This window comes from Grus americana, chromosome 15 (genome assembly GCF_028858705.1).
Source record: "Grus americana isolate bGruAme1 chromosome 15, bGruAme1.mat, whole genome shotgun sequence".
In the NCBI taxonomy this organism is placed as follows: Eukaryota; Metazoa; Chordata; class Aves; order Gruiformes; family Gruidae; genus Grus; species Grus americana.
Genome location: NC_072866.1, coordinates 12,395,078 through 12,419,866, shown reverse-complemented (window position 1 = coordinate 12,419,866; position 24,789 = coordinate 12,395,078). Strand labels below are relative to the sequence as shown.

The 24,789-nt window shown below is 40.5% G+C and overlaps 1 protein-coding gene across 5 annotated transcripts in view; it reads right to left on the bottom strand.

The window, feature by feature from the left end:
* The window catches only part of CARD11 (caspase recruitment domain family member 11), a 114,071-nt gene that overhangs the window by 21,104 nt on the left and 68,178 nt on the right, over window positions 1-24,789 (bottom strand). For 3 of the 5 annotated variants that reach the window (XM_054842569.1, XM_054842568.1, XM_054842567.1), the window contains 5 exons: window positions 5,335-5,547; window positions 4,568-4,705; window positions 3,628-3,953; window positions 2,168-2,347; window positions 66-218 (listed from right to left, as the gene is read on the bottom strand). In XM_054842569.1, coding sequence (XP_054698544.1) covers window positions 66-218; window positions 2,168-2,347; window positions 3,628-3,953; window positions 4,568-4,705; window positions 5,335-5,533 — 996 coding nt within the window. In that variant the 5' untranslated portion in view covers window positions 5,534-5,547. Of the gene's footprint in view, window positions 1-65; window positions 219-2,167; window positions 2,348-3,627; window positions 3,954-4,567; window positions 4,706-5,334; window positions 5,548-14,383; window positions 14,403-14,930; window positions 15,048-24,789 lie in introns of those variants that run through there. The other 2 variants (XM_054842571.1, XM_054842572.1) reach the window with 2 other exon arrangements.

The window sequence follows — 24,789 nt, the reverse complement described above, 5'->3', positions numbered from 1 at the left end:
AACCACCACTGCTCTCAGAGGTCTTTTGGACACTAGCCTGAGATATTCCATCTTCCATTTCTCACCTTGTCTCTCAAGTCCTCCACATGACGAATCTCCTCTTGGAGATTAAAGATCTTGTTGACCAACTCATGACGATCTTCTAATGCCTCCTTACGGTCATGTTCCAGAATATCCAAAATGGCTTTGTCCGAATCTGGCAAACTCCGCTTGTCAGCCTGAGGAAAGACATTTTTAAGAGACAGGCCAGGGAAAGAGAAAGTAGTATTGCTGGGAGAAAAGTTACAAAGACAGTAACAAACAAGAGGAACAGAAAATGTACATGGTATTGCAATGGGAAAGCAGGAGAAGAGATGGACATTTGTTCATATTTTAAAAGAGTGTCAGAAAAGATGAATAAAGGCTGTCTTGCTGTCAGAATAGTCTGATGAAGGAACTGTTTTACTGTTTTATTGTACTGACTATAATTTGATCCATTTTGGATGCAGTGACAATTCTTCACTCCAAGCCCTGCATTCAGAACTCTTCTCTATTAATCAGCTCTCACTGAGCACAAAAATCACCCTTTGCCAAAGAGCAGGGCCTACGAAAACATTCAGAGGAATTTTTAAAGCATGCACAGGCTTTGCAGGGCTGTGCTCGGAGAATATTAAACATGCCTGGAGTAGCTTGTACCACTGCTTCTTTTTCTATAGTGTCCAGCGATATTTTTTCTTTCAGATTTAAAATTAACAAGATTACCAGAGCAGGTTCCAACAAATAAATTGCCATGTAAAATTAACCATAAATGGAAGATGAAAAAGGCATAAAATGCAAGTAACTAACATGCATATTTATTTTTCAAATACCTAGACTAAGTTGGAGATTTCAGTGACATTTTGGTTACCTAGTATTTCTAAGTATACCTAAGTATATCTAAAACAAACTGCCTTTTGTTTATTTATACTTTCACTTAGGATAATTTCAATCCTATTTTTAGCTATTTCACAGTTATTTCTCTGTTTTTCTTTAGGTGCTGTAAGACCATTTCAATTAATATAAGAGATTCTACATGGACTGGAACTCCCAGAACCTTCTATACTACACCCTTTGTCAACCTTTGAATTGGATTTGTGTTAGAACTAAGAATCGTTAGGCACCGCTGGAGGCTCCACCCATTTCTGAAATGCATTCTATTGATAATTTTTTAAGTGTCATTTTAAAATGCCAACAGCCTTTTCCAGCCCACTCACATATATCCTAATATTTGGCTAAGCTCTTCACAGAGTAACACAGTGCTAAATTTGCTGCATTCCATCCTTTTTCCCCATCTGCCCAAACAAAGGTTAGTTAAGATGCCTGCGGAAGTTACAGCAGCATTTTGTGGGGCATTCTGGTAACTAGTGACCACCCACGGACATAAACCTTTATTCCCCTCTGCTTCATTAAGACCTTTTGGCACAGATACGACAATAGCCTAGAAGAGGGTACACAGAGCCACGGTCAGAAATTTCTGGGCTGGCTGTTTAACACAGCTTTGGAGTGACAGGCTGGTACACAGAACCACAGCGGGGCTACGCCACGGAGTTGAATGCTCAGCAATTAAACAGCTGCACTCTGCACCTTGAAAGAGCCAATCTCTCATGTACAGCTTGATTTATTAGATGACAATTATTTTTTTTGGTGGAACTCCTCCTCGTGCATGTGTTTGTACAAGGAGTACTACAGACAGCTGGGAGCTATGTAACCAACCTTCTGTTTTTCCAAACTTTGCGCTTACGTTGGCTGTAGCTTTGCAGGTAGAGGTCTCACCCAACACGTCCCAGCGTTATAATAGGAGTATGTGTTGAGTTTGAGGTGAGGAGTGGTAGCAGGGATCATGCCACCTCCTCTTGGCCATAGCGACCAGTTTTCCTGTTACGTACTCAACTCCCTGCCCCTCGCTGAAAATGTGGGAGCTGTCACCACGTGCTGCTTCGCTGTCCCACTCTCACAGCCTCCTCCTGACACTTAGATGCTGAAGGGCAGGCTGTGAGGCGATGTGGGGTATGTGAGACAGTATGGGAGGAGACAAGGGGCGTGCCTGGAGGCAAGGAGTAGTCTAAGCCTGCTGAATCCATCATCTGGGTGAGCAGGAGGGGTAAGCTGAAGTGGCTGGAATTTTAAATGTAGCAATCTGCTTTTATACCTGAATGATGGACTGTAACTCCTGGATTTTAGTCTTCATCATCTCATTTTCCCGCTCCAGCTCCAGAACCTGTTCTTTTTTGGGTCGGTTTTCAATATCATTTTTCAGCTTCAAAGACTGGTTCCTCTCCAGCTTACATTCCTCTTCCACCTTGTTCAAGCGATGCTTCAGCTGGTCAATCTAGAGCAGCCAGGGAGCAGTGAAAAGGAGAAAGAGGAAAGGAAATAAATCATTCCTAGCTCGGGTATTTACTGCTCTGAAAACACTCTCACTTCCAAGTGAAAATGTACTGTCATAGGTGGAGAGAATAGCTTAAACTGTGAATGCTAACAAGCAGCAGATAATTGGGTGTACGTGTGTGCGTGTTGAATGTCCACAACTGAAGTGTTGAACTCTCAGGCAGAAGCCTGCTATTTGCTAGCTACAACTGGTATGGGCTGGTTGTAAATTTTGATAACATCTGGACAAAAAAAAGAAGTGGCACATCTTAAATCCTCCAATAAATAAAGAGATATGAAACAGAACTAACCCTCAGGAGGCTGACCGCACATCATGCATTTGCACATAGACTATTTGGATTGGGAAAAACAGGGGCTTTGAGTTCTGGACAGAAAAGAGACTTCCAAAAAGAAAATGTAGTTTCAGACAGGAGAGAGCCTGCAAAGAAGAAGGTGATGATCCTGGCTGGCGGAAAAATGCTGGAAGTGGAGGAAGACCCTGGAGATCAGCGAGATGCACGGGGATGAAGGCCAGGGGATGGCCAGGGCCTTGCCCAGTAAGGACTGCGACTGGTGACTGCGAGCAGACAGGACTTTCTGCCCAACCTTCTCGCACCAGCAGCGATCTCCCTGCGGGGAAGGGATGTCGAGCCCGAGAGAAGGCAGCACCGAGGCGGGGGAGCGAACAAACGAATGTGCAAAAAAACAAGGTGAGGCAAAATGTCTGATATCATTGGTTCTAAAATAAACCCCAGTGTCCAGATCTACCATGGGTAGTTGTTTACTCCATCTCATCTGTCACACACACACAAGCATGAATTTTATGGCACTTGAAGCATTTGTCTGTGTTTCCTAAATGGTCTCAAGCTGTTCCAATGCTCTATATGAGACTTTTTGAACAAACCACCAGCAGCTGTATTGCAAACCTGGATAACTGCCCCAAGATATTACTGAGCCTGAAAAGCTAAAAATCATGTTTTTAGCAAACGATTATGATTTTAAAATTTTGTTTTTAAGTATGTTATGTTCTGTTAATCCATTACAAGTATGTAAATTATCTGCCATTAGCACACATCACTGCAGTTGGCATTTCTATACAGTGATGTCTCTAATCATCTGGATAAGCAAAGCAAATGAGAGCTCTACACCTTTCCACTGTCAGAGGAGGTCTCATTTTGCCAGATGCCACTGGCATTCTCCATTGCTGCTCCTGATTAAAGCAGCCCAGAGCGTTTATCTCACCTCTAACTGGAGGTCTCGGCTCCTTATCACAGCCATGCTCTTCTCGTCACTCAGCTGGGCATATCTCATGGCCAGATTGTAGTTCTCATCTTTCACCTTGACCAGCTCATCGTTGTAGTTGTTCCTCTCCTCCTTCATCTTGTTGTATCTCTCCTGGAAGGTCAGCAGCTCTATCCTGTTCAGTTTTAGCTGCTTTCGCTCATCCTCCAACTGGCGAGACTTAGCCAAGAGTTCACAGCGCTGCACATCTTTTGCCTTTAGTTGCTGCTGAAGCTTAATGATCTCATTCATTAGGAAATGGGTAAGGCCTTCGTGTCCCTCCTCCACTGAAAATGTTTGAATAGCTTATCAACATCTAATAAAGTAACTTTATACTAAGTAGGCTCGGCAGAACTGAAGAAACAAATCTCCCAGAATAAGTACATAGGCACGCTATATGCACAAATACATACATGTTTGTATATTTGACTGGCAACAGTACATATATTACACAGCACACTATTACCAGAATCACAGTATATGCATACAGCCTGTCTGGATAGCATATGAAGCCTTTACATTTGTCTTGTCTGAGCTGAGCTATTTCCAGGCCTGTAGCAATAGCACAAACTTTGTAAAACGAATCTGTACCAGTACAATTAATCTGAATGCTTCCAATTTGCTGCTCATGTGTAGGTCATCAGTGTAATTTAGTCCAATGTTCCAATGTTTCTTGACTTGAGATTTCTTGTAATGCCCATCATTCAATTTGAAGCTCTTCAGCTTCATTCAGACAACTGAGATGTTCCTTTTCTTTATACATTACCTGTTGCTAGCACATTTTGCATTGCTGAATGCTACTACAAGATTAGCTTTTATTTCCATTTCTTGCCTGAAAAATCAAACCCAGTCTTCAAGACAGTCTTTATTTCAACAGACTCCTTTGGACTGATTTACTCACCAACAATAGTGGAAAATCTCCGTGTAGGTTCTTTCCCTGTCACCAGTTTGTAGAGTTCAGGGTAGTAAAACTCTAGGCTCTCTAAGAACACAACGTAGCCCCTTTGGCCCTTGGTGTGGAGAATGTCCAGCAGCCGACCTAAGCACAGGGAACAGAGAGAGGGGTGACACGTCGGCACTACGAGCAGCGTAAGCAAGTGCTGCACCCCCCAAGTCAGATCTGCTTAAGGGTTGTCTCTGCCACAGCAACGCGCTGTGGAAAATCTGGCTGATGAATTGAGTTCAGCCGAACTCATAAAGTAATGCCATGTATTCTTTATGTTTGTGCTGATCGTTATTCTGAAGGAGTGCGGGCAAATTGGTCTCTGGAACAGAAATTTCAAAAGGCACGTTATTCAGTGCAGCTCTGAGGAGGCAGTACTGAAACGCCGGGATGACGGACCCTTCAGTGGCAAATCACGAAGCATGGCAAGACAGCTGAAAACCTACTGCTGGAACGGTGGTGGCTGCTGCTTGTCTTAACCGAAATATTTCCCAAAGCTTTGATGGGAATATGATCCCCACAAGCTCCAGTCTGCCCAGCACTGGGAAGAGTCATTGTTATCAAAATAGCAGCAGCAGATTCCCCCCTTTACGTTAACTCTCCTGTAAATGAGATACAGGGTTTCCATTTGATAATCTGTAATTTGATACAGGCTCCCTCCAGACTTAGCAAAATAATACTCTTCAGACAGATCATACAGATGTAGCCATTCACATAAAAATTACCTGCTCGGTTAATTTTGGAGGGCAGCATAAGTGAGTTAAGCACCTCATCCTCATCTTGCTCGTCGATTACTTTGCACTGCCGTAGGTACGGGGTCAGTTTGGCTGGATTGATGTACCGGCTCAGCACGTGCCGGTTGCATTCGACATTCTCCCACAAAGCTTCTTCCTCATCTTTCAGTGTCTCCAGGCAGTCATCCATCTCTGGCTCTCCTCCTTAACAAGGGAAACAATTGGCGAATGAACATCAAACAGGATAGTTTCTATCCTCTTACTTTTTGTGCTTCCATGTCACATAGGATGAGCTTGGAACCGCTTCTGACTAATGCCGAATTTGCCCTATATCGAAACTGTTTGAACTGAAGTGCAGCCTGTCCACAGCTCATCTGGAAAGTGACAGTTCGGAGAAGTGCTATCTTGAGCCTATGAACTATTGCATATTGCTCTCTAGTGATGAATCTGTAGCTCAGCTAATTCCATGAAGGTCTCTACAAGTCAGAGAATCCCTCTTCATATTAGAAGCATTGGTAAAGGACACGGCGCGATGCAAGAAGGCTACGGACGTGCAGAGCTCAGAGCAAAGACAAATACTTGTTGCAGGCAACTGAGGCTTTCATTCTCAGCTCCTTTGTTCCTCTCAACTGTACTGATTTGAACCTGCATTTTTTCCTGTGTGTTTGTGATGAGCCAACACATGTAAACGACTGCACCGCAAGAATAGTTAACTCATACGCAAGTAGTTACGCATGCCTGCCTTCTGCAGCTGCGTATGGACTGACTGATGTGTGGGCATGAATGCAAGTACCTGTGCGTTCAGACTTCGCCTTTCTCTGCGTGAGTGGGTAAGTATGAGCATTGTAGTCTGGAAATGTTCTTGACTCATGCAAATATTATCACATGATTTCTGAGTGCTTCCTAAGGAATTTCCTGCCAACTCCTAATTTGTAACCACCTCATTAGAGAAGGTTACAAGGCAGGCAACAACGAGGTGAGAAAACTGGTACTAAAGTTGAGAGTAGAGAAACTTTGTAAAAATCTTTCCTTCTTCATTTTGTAATAAATGTTAACCTCTGAAACAAGTCTTATTTTTGCATTCTAGCTTTCTTAAGATCTTGTGATCCAGGTGGCACAAGGGAAATAAGCTTCTGTTTCAAAAGTTATTTCACCCCATCAGAGACCATGGTATGAGAAGAATGTGCAGTTCTTAGGTCATATGAGACAAGAGCTGTGCTTTACGAGACTTTGCAGGTAATCAGTAACTAAAGACCTCAACGGCAACACGTTGTTTTTCTTGGCCCAGCACTGTTCTCTCCACTGTGGTACAATTTCCTCAGGTTCCCACTTTAAGGACTGCAAAGCAGCCTGTGTTACACTGAACATCACTGGGCAAAACCAGCTATTAATCTGTACAGCCAGGGGCTATTAACTCCTCATTTTGGAAAATAAAAACACAAGTGCTAATCTGCTAAATAATGCGTTTGTCAGCGTTCTATCGTAATGAAATTTACCATAATGAAATACAGAATAATCCTGCAAAAATGAGTGTTCCTTTCTTGATGCTTTCAAAGGCCTTCCCAAATTGTCCAAAATCCTAGGCTGGGGTTCAATATTTCTAGTAGAAAAACCTGGATGGGTTCCTCATACTATGGACAGGTTAGATGAGTATTGCCAGAGGTTTTGTCGTTCTCCTCTACTCCAGTAACTCTCCCAGAGTTCTTTGTAGTTTCACATCCTAGGAACCACTTATTTAGCATTTACTCTGCTGATTTCATATAGATTTTAGTACTCCAGTGACTGCTATTAAATGGGCCGGGACAGATAACAGTCCTCAGAGGACAAGGAAGACCCGATCTTCTCAACGGGATCCAGAATCATGGGGGCACGGCTGTAGCTATGCGAAAATCACTACAGTCTTATGAACAACTCACAAGCTTGATGAAATTTTTACTGGATGCCAGTATTTATGTGTGCTAAAGATGACACTGCAGTAATGAAGAGTATAAAGGTAAAACAATAGAAGGAGCTATATAAAGTAGGTGGCAGCGGGAGGAATGCTAAAGGTGAAATAGCTTCATCTGAAGCGCACATACATTCTCATGAACCTTAGTCTCCACCACTTATTCTGGAAATAACTGTATTTCACTTCAAAGGTGAATTTAACAAACACTGCATAATTGGAGAAGCTGAACTTTTGGAAGTAGAAGGCAGTAAAGCAGAAGGTCACACAGTACCTTAGTCATCTTACAGCCACAGCTATCTATAGCATCTAAAAAAAGACATGTTGCAGGCCCTTTAATTCTGGGGAGAGTACTAGGAAGCTCACAGATGGACCTCAGAGCGCAAAAGCAGCACTTGCCTGAATTTGATAAAATGCCAGATATCTTGTAATCTGCTGCACTGAACCAGAAATTATTACACACTGTCAGCAGTTCCCTCAGGACATTAGTAAGGGATTTCTCCATTAAATGATTCAAAGAAGAGTTCACTCATCAGCGTAATTCTCAACATGAATAATTTTTTTACCTGACATTAAAAATACCTTTATCAAATAGTCCCTCGTGTATGGCCATAATACATCCATACTGTTATTTTGGGGACATAATGTTTAATGGGAAAGTAATAACTATAATGCATGAGCGGCTACGAATTTTAAAAGGAGATTTCTGGTAGCAAACTCTTGTTAAAAACAGTCTATTATCAGGAGCAAGCCCTTAGAAACAACGTTTAGTGGAGTGGTCCCTCATCGCCATGTAGGAATTTTAGAATCTTCCTTTTGCTTTCTTCTTCAGAATGCCACCCTGGAAATGCCCTACCAGAAGCACAGCTGAGCTCTCTCCTAGCTCACGGTGCTGTTGCTTATCGCCTCTCAGGAATTACTGCTGCCTAACAGTAATAATATTGCTGAATAGGAAATAAAATGCTTGTGATTGGTTGAAATTTTGGTGTGCTGGTCAAAAAACAGATGTGACAGCTGAAACTCAGTGGGAAACCAATAAAGATATAGTATTAGTGGCTTTACATTTATAAGATTTTCAGTGGCACATGTATTTTCTAGGTGTTTAAAAGACCTTATTTCTTGTTTCTGTCCTTCCTTCCTGTGATATTGCAGAAAAGTTGTTTTCACTTATAAAATTAAAAATGACAGACTTAAAAAGTTTTCAAATGTGTAATCACTTATTTCATCTGATCTTCATTATTACCATTATCTAGTTTCTGATTCCAGCACTTCCTGAGTTGTAACCTAACACATTTCAGAAGTTGTGATATGTCATAGAAATACTATGGCATCCATTACAAATCACAGGTGTGAAGTCACAGGCTTGGACTGACTTCAACAGACATTAACCAAAAAGAAATAAGAATCGCCACAGCAGTTACAAAATTGCTCTCCTGCTGCTCCTTTCAGCGTTTAGTATACAACATAGATTTTAACTGCAGGGATCTTAATCCAGTAATAATCTCAGCTAGTCCCATCTATTTCAAAGGTCGCTGTAGATGCAGACAAATAAAAGAGAGAATCCCTTTTTTTACATTAAAAGAAACACTCTACTCCCCTCATCTCCTTTTCTCTCTCGGGGACTATCCTTCTCTTGGCTGTTACACACAAATGAATCTTCCTATGTGTTTGCTATTTTTTTGTTATATTTTTCAAGTGAACAAACCACCTTGCCGTTAAAGCCGTTCTCTGTTCTCACTCAGACTCCACACTTTCATATGTCAGTGACACTCTCCACTGATCAAGGGAATAAAGCCTGCAGGCTTCAGAACCAGGGGTTCTATAAAGTGCTCATCATCAGGTCACATCTAAAGCTTCAAATTTTTGTGATTCATTTCATGATGGTGCAGAAATTAACCCTTCAGTCTTTTAATTATTTGCATCCCCTTGCTCTGAATTCTTGTCGGCCTGTCGATACTGAGAAATCGTCATGTAGCAGACTGCAAATGTGGGCTTCAGCTAGGTTTTCTGATTTCTCGATATCTCCTTTGTGAAATATGAAAAAAGGGTATTGTCCTCCTACTGAGAAGCAGGAGGAAGTTTATTTTGGAAAAGATGGTCTATTTTAATGTTTTCAACTTCTGCATTTGTCACAGATGTTCACAGACTGGCAGTATTCAAAAAGATACCACAACACACAAAATGTTTGTGCAAATTATAAGTTAATAAGAGCATAACTTTATGTTAAATACTAAACGTGTATATAAACCAGGAAAGGATTACATTTAAATGATCACACTTTAAAGCAAAAATAGAGATGCAAATAGCACTTCAAAACTGTGTATATAATTATCCTCAACATTTCAAGAGTGTACATCCTCTTTCTATGCATATCTCTAGATTTCATGGGGCAATACCCTTTCTCCCTCCAAGTTTGTATAGCACCTCACATGATAAAGTATAACAACAGGGTGATTTTCTCAAAAGCTGCTTGTGTGGATATGTGCAGATTTGCAGTATCAGAGAACCACAAAACCACAAAGGGATTTAGACCTATTTTTAATTTTAGAGGAAAGTCACAGTTTAAAGTGTGATAAGGAAATTGTATTCCTTTGCTTAAGGACAGGAGAGCTCTATTTGCACTCCTGGCTTTCTGAAATGCCAAACACCAGCAGTTTCCAATTATGCTGGCTGCACTGCTGGATGTTCTATGGTACTGAAAACCACTTTTTAAAGGCTTAAACATTGATTAAGAGGACTAAATTTGCTTACCTATACTTGCAAATTTTTTCCATACAGGTGCCTAAATCTGGACCGCCAAAGAAAAGGAGACAGTGTCTTCATCTGTCTTTAAGAATTTGCACTTTATATTCATTTCTATCTCAGTGCCCCCACCTGAAAACAAGGCTCGTAAGAAATACTTTTATGGCAAGGCAGGACTCATTAATTAATGACTGCAAAGCACTTGGAACCACTAGGATGGGAATGCCCTAGAAAAACATTTATTACTAGTGCAGTTTTATTATTTCAGATTTTGCAGGCCTTAGAATACTTTCTGAAGCCAGCAGCGCCATTGAGTGGATGGGGCTGTATTTCTGGTTTAGATCACAGTGGCTGTATATGGAAAGAACCATTCTGTACATATCAGAACTCCCTCTTTATAGAAAAGATCCAACCAGCCTACTCAATGCCACAGTTTCAACCATATATAAAAGAAAAATATAGAATAAGACATACCAAAGTAATAAAAGAGCAGGAAGCCTTAAACACAAAATAGGATTATTTTAGCACAAATGTATTCTGTTCAATTCCATTGAGTCAATCTTCATGTTACACGCAACCTACAAAAAAGCCCCGCAAAACTCTAGTAGACTTGCAAAGCTTCAGTGAGGTAAAGCTAGATCTTGAGTGAAGCCAGATGATAGCCATAGTCATAAATACTACTCCCATTTTCTGAACAGAAGAGAGACAGAGATAACCAAAACAAACTCCCTAACTGGTTCAAAGGGCTCTGGAGGCATATTCATCTTGCTTCTACAAGTAGACTAGAGAAAAAAAAAAATTCTCATTTTCAGAACTATTAGCTCAACAACAACCAAGTGAGAGAAAAAGAAATTAAGACTTCTGCTGTTACTCTTATTCAGTGTTTCTGCTCTATGAAAAAAAAGAAAGCAATAGAATAAATCAGAGATTTGTCTTTAATCACTATTCCTGTCCTAACAGGAGAAGACCAGAAGAATTAATACAAAGGAACTCTCTTTAATTATTTCTGCTTTGCGTTTATTTACTCTTCTAAGAACAGATCCATATAAAACTCCATCACAAAAAAAAAGGTAACGCACTCATAAAGCATGGATCAATTATTAGTACCATTAGTCTGTACACCCAATGGTTTGCTTAGGATCACCTAAACCAGCAAACACTGTATGCAATAAAGATAAACAAGTTTTTCACTATTGCAGGATACTATTGCTTAAGAGCTGAACAATCCTTGCATTGAATTCCACACTTATTACATTTAGCTTTAGTCTGCTTTTGAAATTGCATATGAAATTCTATAAAATACATCACTTTCTGGAGGCAAAAAACTATTTACACATTAAGAATATTGTTTTGCCCAATGAAATATAGTTGAAAAAGACCTTAATCAATGCAGTAATATTTATTAGGATCCCGTAATGATCTGTCCTTCATAAAAGGCTGAGATCTCTGCCTTCCCACTTTGCACTCCATCTGGTGACAATATGTGAAGGCTATGTCTTCCTCAAGTCTACCAGCTTTAGAACTTCAGAGCTCTTATCATCTTATCACACAGGAAGGAAATGACTAATTTTGTCTCAATAGCAAACCGACAGCAGATTGTGCTACCTTGAACATACAACATCCAATCAGATTTGGTTGTAGAACATATAATACCAATAATAAACAAAGAAGATGGAAAAATCCTCCTCTACAAATAGCTTAAATGATGTTTTGACGACTCCACCATTTTTCTATGTGTCACTATTTTCTATATACAGTGAAGATGCTTCTAGCTCCCTCAGTAACACACCATCTCAGCACTACTGATAGAAGAGCAAATTTAGAGGGTGGATTCATCTCGCAAATTTGAATTAGACATCTAGTTTAAGGTAGAAATATAGCTCCTCTCTAGCGAATGGAAAATGGTCTGTTCAAAACTTTTGTATTTCTGCCTTAAAATGCCCTCTAAAGATTGGTTTCTAGTCATAACTAGTTGCTTAGGTTCCCTCTAGGGTCAATGGAGAGACATTTGTCCCTTCAGATGGCAATGACTACACTGGTGATTAGATGGATATTATTCTGTTTTCCCATATTGTTTAAGAGTCTGATACTCAGATTTCAGAAACTGTTAGTACTACCATTAATAAATGACAATATATGCAAAAGTAAATGAGAGAGGTGAGCACTGAGAGATGGAGAAAAAAAACTGAAGAGAGAGAAAAATGAGATTTGAGGATGAAAAATGGTGAGGTCAAGGGAAAAGGAAATATAAAAAGGGAACAAGAAAAAAAAAAGAAAGTTAGAGAAAGGGGAACTCAACAGAATGAAAGTGAGGAACAGAAGTGATGTAGAGATGTGAACAGGAAAGGTCTTAGTAAAGACAAATGGAAGGAATGGCGGGTATAAAGCAAATGAAGGGATAAATAGGGAAGGCCCTGCCACAGAGCATAGAATCATAGAATGGTTTGGGCTGGAAGGGACCTCAAAACCCATCTAGTTCCACCCCTGCCATGGGCAGGGACACCCTCCACCAGCCCAGGTTGCCCAAAGCCCCATCCAACCTGGCCTTGAACACTGCCAGGGAGCCAGGGGCAGCCACAGCTTCTCTGGGCATCCTGTGCCAGGGCCTCACCAAATGCACAGGGAAGAATTTCTGCCTCAGATCTCATCTAGATCTCCCCTCCTTCAGCTTCAGGCCATTCCCCCTGTCCTGTCACTCCATGCCCTTGTAACCAGCCCCTCTCCAGCTTTCCCGTAGCCCCTGCAGGGACTGGAAGGGGCTCTAAGGTCTCCCTGGAGCCTTCTCTTCTCCAGCCTGAACCACCCCAACTCTCTCAGCCTGCCTCCATAGCGGAGGTGCTCCAGCCCTCTGATCCTGACACATTAGAAATTAGCATTGGTTCTGAGCATGCAAATCAAGATAATGGCACAATAATTTAAATGAATAATTTACCACAGGAATTTAGTGCATCTATTTTAAAGGATTTGCAAAGTATCAGTGGAGAACTGAAAGCCTGACATTTAATAAATGCTTTAATCTACACATCCTCGATGCTGTTATGCATGATGATGAGGCGGACAACAGAAATCACTGTGCTAACGTAGTACAAATATGTTTATACATCTGGCCATTTTTTCTTGAGTGCAGCATTAGCCACTGACATGAGCATTTCCTTTCAACTAAAGTGCGCTAAAAGCCAAGATCTAAAAAAGAAGCTGTCATCCTCGGGCCGCCAAGGACTCCTGAGAATGCTGGCCCAACAAACACTTCAGAAGCCATTACTAGGTCCCAGGTTAATTTTTTCTTGAGACTGACTCACTCTGGTTTTACAATTGATAATGAGATTCTCACTAGCTTAGGAGGAGGCAGCACAACTGGGGGCAAGCGTATAGTCCTGTGTCATTAGGAGGAGTCTTGAATGAAAAATTCAAGTTGTCCAAACATGCAAATGGATTTGATGTTCATAGGTTAGGTCCCAGTAAGTGTGTGCTCACATTACAAAAAACCAGCACATTCTTTAGCACAGAGAGCCAGTGTTCCTAAGGGATTTGCATAGACTGAGCTACATAAGAACCTGGTAAGGACAAAGATTCAATAGCTCATATATATATATACATATGAAACTCACATAACCCTTGCACAGACAGCCTAATCCTCATCGGTGTTATTACACTTCACTTCTATTAATAAAACAAGTCACATAAAACAGGAAAAGAGAAGGAAGTGCAGCTCTGCCATACGAAACCGCTATTTAGTCTGTTTATTTTTAAAAAGTACACTTTCTACAAACCCTTGTGCTACACAAGTTTAAGAAAATAAAAAACACTCCGAGAAGAACATCTCCCATGCAGTCAGCTAATGATTCCGTGTAGGTGATATTCTCATCCCCAAACAGTCAAAGGATGATGCAGAACACATTAGATGGGAGGACTGCACTTTAGTTTAACAATCTCCAAATTCAGCAACAACGGACAGCAAATGCGTAGGCCATTCTTACAACAGAAAAGGTTATACTCCAGTCTTGAATATTGTCAGATAATTTCACTGTAATTCACCACGGCCCAAGAAAGTTTGAAAATAATATTTCATATAGCAGGCTTTATAACACGACAGGAAAATAAGACAGAACCCCATATTAAGAATCCTACAGTTAGTCAAAATACACAAAATACAAAGAAGGAACAAAGAAGCCAACTCTCATAACCCTCGTATAAAGATCAACCTTAAGAAACAATACTACTCGAAACACATGAAAAATAACCCACATGCAAACTGTTTACTGCATTGTAACAGCAGCATGCGTTGATTGTGAGGAGAATACGATTCAGTTACATATCTTAAATGCACTCTGCAAAGATATACTAGCTCCCCACCTAGCTCTGCGAAGTCTTATCCGTTCACATTTAGCTCTTCATTGCTAACAATATACTCTGTTGGATCAAACGTCGTCCAGTCTCCTAAGGGTGATGACTGCTAGGATTCATATATACATTTTGTTCATTTCATGTAAACCCACAACTTTATGTAGATAGAACAGACATCTATACCTTACTCCATCTGTGACCTCTTTGTAACTATTACTTTAAAACAAACCCTAGTTTTTAAAGAACAGACTGCTGCCTTGCACACGCTAGTTTGACTGCGGCTCGAGGAGTGACATACGTGCCTTACATAACAAATACCTGAAGTCCTTCCACCTCAGAGTCACTGGAAGAAGCTTCACTCCTAGTCGCAGACTGCCATAGTCATTGATGTTCTGCTCATTGACAAAATCCTCTATCCTTGCAAACTTGCTTAAAGCTGCATGAACGTCTCAGCCAGTGGAGCACAAAGCACGCAGAAGACAACTGGATGCCATTTGACAAGAAAACGTATACACGAGATCACAAGCAGCCTGGTCTAGGAAGGACAAAACCTCACCAGGAATCAGAAGGAGCTCGCTATTTTACTGCTGCAAATTAGAATTCTCCTTTCACATGGAAATGGGTGTACTTGTTTTACAAATAGATTTTTTTCCCATTTATGCTTTCTGGTCACCTCCTCTTCTTCTTGCTCTGCATCCTCTCTCTTCTTCTACCAGTGTCGTGGGACTGTGTCACGTAGCTCCGGAAACATACGCCCACCATCCTCTCTCTCAAACTTACTGTCTATATATAGTAGATAGAAAGGTGCTGGGGGCTGCCTTACTTCCCTTTTCTTCTGAACAGAGGTTGTGGGTAACTTTCAAATATGACACCATTGCAGAGGAAAGTCTCAGAGGAAGTGTTCTTATAGCCACAGAGAGCTGCGTGCTCTACACGGAGCAGGAGAGACCTGAGCAGTACCTCCACCAGGTCCTCCTTGCCTGCAGGTACTGCAGCTGGGGTTCGTTAACAATCCTGCATCACCAGAGAAGCCTCGCTGTAAGGCCTGCAATTAAGAGCAGGAAAGCAATGTCTGGAAAACAGAGAGATAATTCACTTTGCATCCTGCAGGAGGGCTCTCCTCCTTTCAGCCACTTCTGAAGCAATTTAAAGCAAAGACTGTCTGATTCTTTACTTAATGGGACTGTAGTTTATTTCTGTAAGCGGTAACCTCTCTATGACCTTGTCTTGCTGTCTTGGGGAAGAGATAATACCAAATACTTGACAATTCTGTACTTCCTACCTTCAAAGCATTGCAAGGAGGAATTAAGTATCTTCTGTTGCTTTCTCCATAACTAAGTCCGTTGCTCTGATGACATAGAATAAAATACTGTAAAGCATCCATGTGGAAAACTTATCCGAGAAGAATTTACTAACCATTGGAAGAGACTAGACTCCATTCTCATCAGGAAACTCTGGCCAGTTCAGTGCATAGTTAACAAGTATTTTTTGAAAAGACCAAAGAAGCAAAGTACTAAAATAGCAAGAAATCTGACTATCCGTCTTCACTTGAGTGTGGTTCTTGAGAATGAGTCAACATAAGGAGAAATACGAGAATTTTACTGAATTCTCCGCTGACTGTGGAAATAAATATTTGTGAAAATTGTAAAGTGATGCCAGAATTACACTCCATCTGTGAGCATCCCAGTTTTCAAGCACAGGCAGCTGCTGCTAAAACAGCATCTACAAACAGTATTACAAAAAGCAAGATTTGCAGGATTACGTGCACCCAAATCCTGATCTTTAGGAGATGATGTATAACAGTACAAAGGGCGGTAAGGCATCACAACCAGCTAAAAGTCAGTGGAAGTTTTGTTTTATTCTTCTGACTTATGCCCTGAAGCATAACAATTCCTTATGTGCTATCTGCATTAACTGTACCTCATAGCATAAAGTATCACAAGCTAACAACAGAAGCATTTGCAGAATGTGCAGAAAAGCACAAGTTTTAAATTCAGCATTGTATTTGTGTACGAAGTAAGGTTACATGCAATACGAGCGCTAGTAAATGGCTCCCACACATGAGAATTGATTTCCCCTATTTCTCATTCCTACTCAAGGGCACAACTCATAATTAGGGTCAGATTTTCAAAGAGCGTAGGTGGCGTTTAGGCATCAAAATAAATGGCCAGATTTTTGCAAGACTTGCCTCAGAGTGTGGGATAAGATAGTGTTATGAATCACAGAGCTGCTGAGTGTTAAGCACTTTTAAAAATCAGGTCTTTCTTACATGCTTAAATTAAAGCTGAGTTCTTTCAAAACTCGTTTCTCAACTTCTTTGAATGCTAAGTATTTGAAAAATGGGCCTTTAAAGCTTCGTGACGTGCTAATTTTTACATGAATAGGAAACTGCTCTATATTGCACCTATAAATCTGTCTGGCAGCAGTATTTAAGTAGTTCTGATTCTCCAGTATTGTATAAACTCTGCAGTAGTGCACATTCCACAGGGAAGAGGGCAGACACTGTGTCAGTGCTTACCTGTGTTAATTCTAACCCTTCTGAAATAAATATTTTGCTAGCTAACAGGCGATGGTAAACATTGCTGATGCATCAATCTCTTTTCAGCATAGACTCCAACTACAATTGAGATTTTAAGAATTAGATGACATTTTAAGCTTTGAACCCTCTGAGACATAATAAAAGAAGGGTTCTTTCTACATGACTAACAATGTTTCTTTCTATGAGAAACAAAAACAAAATTATTTTTCTTATGCCCAAAAATTAATACAGTGTAGAAGCTATATGAGGTTTTAGATTAGACTTTCCTTCTATCATTATTTGCTCTATTTATCTTTTTTTTTTTTTTCAAAGCTGGTAAGTTCAGCCTTGCAGAATCTATACTGCTGACTCAGCTAACTGAGCCAAAACTCATAAAAATCTATTTTAAAAAGGTCCAATGATTTTATTTTCTAATCATAAATATGAAATTTAATTAGCATCTCATTGCTAACGAAGTCACCATGGAAGACGAGACTGAGGAATTAGGCACAGGGATGGAACGTCAAGCGTAAAACAAAACAACTGTTATGCAGGAGCCAGTTTAACTCCTGCTTTCCTTCACTCAGGTTTCACATCTTTCAAGAATTATGTGCTGTTCACAGGTTTCCTGCTTTGGTGGCAAGGCCCTTCTTATCTTCTACGGCAGTAATTACTCTAGCATGATATAACATCATGCGAATTACAAAAAAACAACAGGTAAGGTTCACTCTGGATTAGAAACAGAAGCAAGGCAGAGCAAGTTGGATCTGAATTCAAAATCCCATTTTCTCATAAGCTACCCAGGTCAGTGTTTCAAGTCCTGTAAAAGCAATACACTCATCAGCTGAGAAAAGAGCCCATTTTCCAGGGTACTGCAAACATCAGAAAGATTGAAGGAATTGTTTTAAAGGAAGCATATAGGGAATTTTAAAAGCCTCTTTAAATTAGGAAATGTGTCCAGTCTTTTCATTATTAGCATTCCTAGAAGGTACGTCCTAGGCCGACATCAGCATTGATGGAGCATTACTGGGTGAAACTATCTACTGTGAGCTACCTCTACCATTTTCTCTCCAGAGCTCTTGATCTGTCTTTGCTCACCCATGCCTGTACGACAGGGTTACACGAGTACGTTTCCCTGCACGGGAACACAGATGTTACCTGAGGTGAAGGCAGGGACAGGCATTCTTCTACTGGTGCTCCACGAGGTGCCTCGGTGAGGGAGCAGAAGATACTGAGCATCACAGAAGAGAGGACTTGGTAAGAAGTGGGCAAGTACCGTGGGAGAGCTCTGAAAGGGCTGATGAACTACGGTAACCACAAACTATACTTTCTCCTTATACTCATGCTGAAATTGTTCATAGCAAATTAGTGTGGGAGGAAGTGTTTACAGGACCTGTCCTGAGAGTGAGTGATTATTAATAATTCCTGGATTGCTAGAAAAGCTTTTGGAGTAACTCTGTGTAGGCAAGCCCCTTGGTTGCTCTCAATGACAACATTCTCCAGGGTAAAAAGGGATTTATTAGTGCTGGTCCTGAAGAAATGCTCTATGTAGTAAGGTAGGAGCAATTTGGGGACAGTGAAGCTTTCTTGGATGCTACCGGACTAATTTTCTCTTGACGATCTCATAATGCTTTAAAAGTACTGTTCAGTTTTCAGGGCAGCCACCAATGAGTATAGCAGTATTTACACACCAGTCGTAAGGATCAGCAGAGAGAATGAGTAAATGATACTGATGTATTCACCTTGCCCAAACCAAGGGCGCAGTCTACAGGTTCTGATGATCTGCGATCCTGCCATACCTAGAGCATCTCCCTCCATCTGTCATCTGAAAGCCTCCTAGTAGAAGTGACAGTCTATATTCTGATGAAAAGCAGCAAGAAGCCTCTTTAGGAACAGTTGGTTTTCTAGATTCTGTCTTCACTTTCCTCCTTGCATACAGCAGGAAAAATGTCGGCTCTGAGAAAGTAAAAGTATGGAAGGAGAATCATATACCTTATTTTGACATCCTGACCATTTGTCTCCCCTAGAATTAGCCCTTTCTGTCCTAGTATCCCTGCCTGCTTGGAAGTAAGGAAGCTGTGAGAAGGAAGACTGTTATTTCACCTTTCTAGTATTCACGTTCTTTGTCTGTCAAAATATCTTTAATATATAAAAAATAATAGTAAAAATTGCAAAAAGAGCCCAATTTACCTGTATCCTGTTTTCAAAAGTGATAAAAATACACAAGAGCCTACATTCTCATTAACAGATATGAGATTAAGGATTCAATTCTGACAACTTTTGAAGTTTAACAACTTTTGGAAATCAGAAGAAGCGTCCTTAGCCTAACCCTGGCTGCTCATTCCTGCTTCTCAATGAGGGGAGGTGGTCCAGTAGGAAAAAAAATAACTTTTTGCATGGTTAAGTTCAGCTGGACCAGTTTCTACATCCAGCTCACCACATTACTCTGCAAACGCTTGTGTCAACAGGGCACAAAAGGTAGTGCAAAAGCAGCAACAAGTGGCCAAAGCCAGGTCTTCAGCAGGGTTGCTGCTGGATGCATAACCATGGTCTCGGAGGCTGAAGCTGTTCAGGCATTTTTGGAACGCTGTCCCACATAACTCAATGAGTCAGCAGTTGGAATGAATCTGAATGAAGAGCAGAGATATTGCAACATTCAGACAATACTTCTTAGTATCATTCCACAAATTCAACTTTTTTTTTTAATGAGTAGGAAATAGAAGTTTTATCAGCAAAGCTTTAAAATAAAATTTGGCAAAGCTTTAATTGTAGTGAGTTGAAATTTGATCTCAAAAAAAACCCCCAAAACCCAAAACAAAAAACAATGTCTTTTAAAAATAGAATTTTGCCTCTTGCTTACCTCTGATAATGTTTACTCTAAATGCAAGGTCAAAAATATCAAAAGTCACTACCAATTTTTATGTTGCCCAGCTTCATACATATCAGGACAACTTTACATTGCTGTTACACCACCATTCACTTGCAATAGCAAACAGCCACAACCCAGAGATGTTATTGTCAAGACTGACTTGGGAAACACGGGATGTTTTATTAGCAGTTGTGGTGATGAGGTGAATGGTAGAGTCGAGACGAGCTCAGTGAGGACTACCAACTTTCTTCAAACAACTGCTCTGCCCAGTCTCTGGTATCTTCAGTGGAGTGGTGATCTCAGTCTCTGTAAATCAGACTTATACCAGTTCAAATTTCTGGAATAACTCTTTGTTTCTTTCTAATATTTACGATGTCACTCATCCCAGCAAGGAAAAAAAAGGAATTGAACTTTCTCACTCCACAGCTGGAAGATCTGAAAGGGATAATTCTGGTAAAGCATACTTTTAAAGAATAAAGCAAGTTTAAAGCAATAACCATATGCTCCTTTTGGATTCTTATACGCAAACTTTTAGCACTTAGCCAAAAAAAAATTGCTGTTCCTGCTCAGGACAGAATGGTCCAGCTGGCGGCTTATCACCCACATCCAGCCATCAGAAGGCGTTTACTCAATTCATCAAGATTTTCTCTGGAGGAAATAAGGATTGCTGGTTTGGGCGGCAGACATCCGCACGTCTCCTCTTGGGCTTGCATAATGCCAGATTCACGGCAGAATGAATTTCTGGTCCAAGACTACAGAGTTCACTGCCTCCACGTGAGGGGTGGAGGAAGGTGGGAAGTAACTCACTTCTAGACATGCAGAGCGCAATACAGAACGCCAGGATGTGGCATCGTGCAGACCACAGAATCTGATGCTCTGATCTGACTCTTCACAGTGGCTCTGCATGAAGGACTGGGGGATCAATTTTGGACTGAAACACAGTGCAAACACCTGAACAACCTGTACTACTACAGCCAGCTCTGAGTGTTAAGCATTCTCCACAAGAGAAAAGAAGTGGAAGAATCCAGCAGATGAAAATATGACTTTGTCAGTGAGGTCTAGAAACCTTGCTGAAGCCAAATGGCCCATCTCTGCCTTCCCTCTGAGTTTGTGGTTTTTTTCTTTTGCTGTGCTTGATGCATTGCCTCATTTCCCTTAGGATCAGTCGCAAACCGGAGGTGACAGATACCTTCAGTTCTAAAGTATGCTGTATAGAGAGAAGTTTGTTAGTTATCTTCACTCACCTGATGAACTACCGCGTATGGGATGGTAATCAGAATCAGAGAGGAAGGAAGAGGAAAGGAGATATTAAACAAGCGAGGCAAGTCAGACAGATGGGTCAGACTGAAGGCAGAGAGGACTTGGGGTGTCGTGGGAGAACCAAAATAACAGTAACAAACCACCCTCCGCCTTTTCTCATGTTCTTTCGTCACAGTAGTTGAATGTTATTATCTTTACTGTTCCAGTCCCTTTGTGCAGAGACTGTACTTAGATCTGTGCTGATGGCATTAGTTATTTAATAGGTTTGCATCCAATATTTCTAATACTATCCTACTCAAATAGCTTTGGATTTATGCACTACTGTCATGTTATAATGATGCAATTGCAATGAGTTTGCATTTTTCTGCAATGCAGAAAGTTCTACAATATATCGGGAGCTTGTCATTAAATTCACAGCCTTCAAAGTGGCATTCAAATTCTGACCGTTTCTGTCCTAGACGTAGCATTTTCCAGTTGTTCTCTTCAGGTGAAAGTCCAGTCCTTCCTGATACCATATTCTCACGTGGCTTCTAAAGTAACTATGGAGCCAGACACTGCTCTCCCAGGTGTGCAGCCCTGGTTGTTCAGTGATTCAGTGATAGTGTTGCTGTCAATAGCGTTTAATCCAGCAAAACTGCCTGGACACTGCTCTCACAATGGGCGAGGGCAAGTCACAAAAACAACACTCCGTAGTTTTACACTCCCTATGAAAATGCCTAAGGTTTCCTTCAGGCCACAGAATTGCAAATTTAAAAAACAGTGTTTCCATCCTTACAGGAAATGTAATACTCCTTCACTTTTTTCTAACAACTAAAGCAGAAGATAAACACACTCTTTTCTGTACTAATGCAAAAGTTTAAATCTTTTTTTTTTTTCATACTGCATTGATACCTTTCATGGCATAAATTGCAAAAAATAAATAAAAAAGAAAATAAATACAGAAGGAAATTAAACCTTCTACAATAAAACATGTTATTCTTGGGTCTTCCTGAAAAATGTGTAACTGGAAATACAGGAATCTGTTACTGGAAGGATGAAACACATCCAAAATCTTCTTAAACAATTAAATATTGAGACTTATTCTGACTTGTTTTGGCAGGAACTGTGAAGGAAGACTAGCAGTGTAGTAGCAGAGAAGAGTCTTATCTTAGGATTGCTTTTTTTACCAGGAGAAAAGCAGCTCAGCAATAGTAAAGAAGGTAGAAAAAGTTTATGGAATTTTATATCTTCAGTCAATGAAAGTCATTAGTGAAATGACTTTGATGATCTCACTAACTACATCATTATAAACTATGAAAAACATGGAATGGCAACGACCTTGATGGGGTGCTCAGGGACATGGTTTAGTGTTGGACTTGGTGGCGTTAGGTTAATGGTTGGACTCGATGATCTTAAGGGTCTTTTCCGACCTAAATGACTCTATGATTCAGAAAAACTCAAGAAATAGAGATGCAGGCAGCAGCTGCTGGACAGACACTGTGACTTGTTCTTGTAAAAGACTGGGATGCACCAGTAGACTTTGGAGAGGATCCATGCAAAATTGCAACTGGGGAGGAAACGTTCTTTTCCACAGACTTCATGGAACAGACCAGTTTGGTCAGTGAATGGTAAATGTCACTGGTGTTTTAATTGAGATGCTAAAAGCCAAAAGCCTTCAAATGATCTTATAAATGTGATAACCTTTCAGTTCATGATCAAGGAGAAACAATTCAATCACCAGTTGCACTGTAGTTTGGAAATGAAGTGTATTTGGTGTAATCTTTAGAAAAAGAGTTGAAGCAAACCTGAGCTTGCTCAGGACTCAGAATTAACAGAGGGAATTTGAAAGGTTTCTTTATTGGTGTTTCAAACCCTGAAGGAACTCACTTTTGTGCTCAAATATATTAAACGCGTGTAACAACCTATTAAGCATACTCATACTGATTTCAAGTATGGGCACAGCTAGATTAGAAATGTTTATACACATATAGAGCTGTAAAAAATTAAGTGGAAACAATCCATTAACTGCTAATGATAACCATATACATACTGCTAGCATACAGCTTTTTCTGCATTCAAATGGAAAAAAATCCTTATCCCATTTTAAACAGAAACCCTATGTTAAATTTACTCTTCAGCGCCTCAATTACAACCTGAGGAAAATTTGCCAGCAAACAACCTGCGCTCAGGAGGCCAGTGGGAATCCTTGCATCGGTTGCACTGAAGCTGTATTCCTCCCCTGAACTGCAAAACCCAGGGCTGACTATCAGACTTGGGCAAATAACAAGTATCTTTGTGTAAGGCCAAACTGGCCTCAGGGACCAGAACAAACATTTCCGTTAACACTACACAATGTTACTTTACACAGACAAATTCACCGAGGCAACAATTACTACAAATAATATCACACACACAGCTGTATATACATTTATCCTTTTGACAAAACCAGAATGTTATAGCATTTCGTTTGACATTTCTGATACATTCCCGGTGAGATTGGACAAATTTCTCTTTCCTCTTGGGCTGCTAAACAGATCCACTGAAGTAGACAACATTAGAAAGTAAAGCCCCATCCAGCACTGAAGATAAAACAGGTTTTGCAGGACTAACGTAACAAGAATATTCTCTTCACTACACATTCAGCAGCGATAGCAGACAATGCACAACACGTTGCCAACTTTTGGTGCTATTAGCAATGTACTTTTATGAGCTGTGGAAAAAAAACAAACCCCTGTGTGTTTGCCTTTTGTATAAAAAAGTGCAAAGGCCTCACCCGCTGGTAAAATGTTAAATGCACCCCCTGTAGATCATTAAGCATGTGCATTCGTGGTACTCAAACTATCACCATTCCTAGAGCTCAAATATTTGGCAGAAGATTATGAAAGAAGAGAGGTATTCAAAAATCAAAGTTCAGAAAAGACCTTTGTGTTTAACTAAAGTCAGTGTGAAAACCACCAGCCAAGGAGTAATCCACTGCCCACAGCTGGGACACACCGTCACGGGGTCTACGGCAGATCCGCTCTTTCGTCAAATCGCACTTTAAACAGACGGGCACTGCATTCTCCTTTTGCCTGAGAGGAGCAAAAGTGAGAGGGTAATATAGAGAGAGAATATTGACTAATGAAGTAGAGAGAAAGAAGCTTTTATCACTCACTGGATGTGTGCCAGGGACCAATTATATACATTTGACAGCAACCATTATAATTCCAGAGTCCTTGAACAAATCACAAGCAGAAAGGTTACCTTCCTGAAAATGTTCATTGCCATTGAATAACTGACCCAGACTAGGGGGTGAAGGCAGCACTTAAGAGAGAGTTTGGGGGAAGGGAGGCGATGGAGAATCTTATTACATGTACACCTGAGAAAACCCCATCATTTGTTCTGAAAAGGAATTGCAGATTCACTGCAGATACTGTATTCTCAGCAAAGCGGACAGTGTTCTGAGAATGCAAATCCCACAGACAGCAGTGACAAAACAGCCAAGACAAAAATAATTTCTTGCTGATATCAGTGGCAAAACACAACTAACCTTGGTGAGGCTTATGGTTTTACCCTCCAGTTTGTAAGTCACAAGACCTGGTCCCATATTCCTTGTTCTTTTCAGTTCAGATCGCTATGGAGGCAACTTACAAAGAAAGTTGCCATAGCTCAAATTCCACCATCAGTTACACAACCTTAATGATCACATCTAAGCAAAACATTCGTATTTCGTGAAACACGCATTTCAATATCAAAGAGAGAGTTGAAACATCTGCTAAAAAGTGGATAGCTTGTTCTCTCTCATAATAT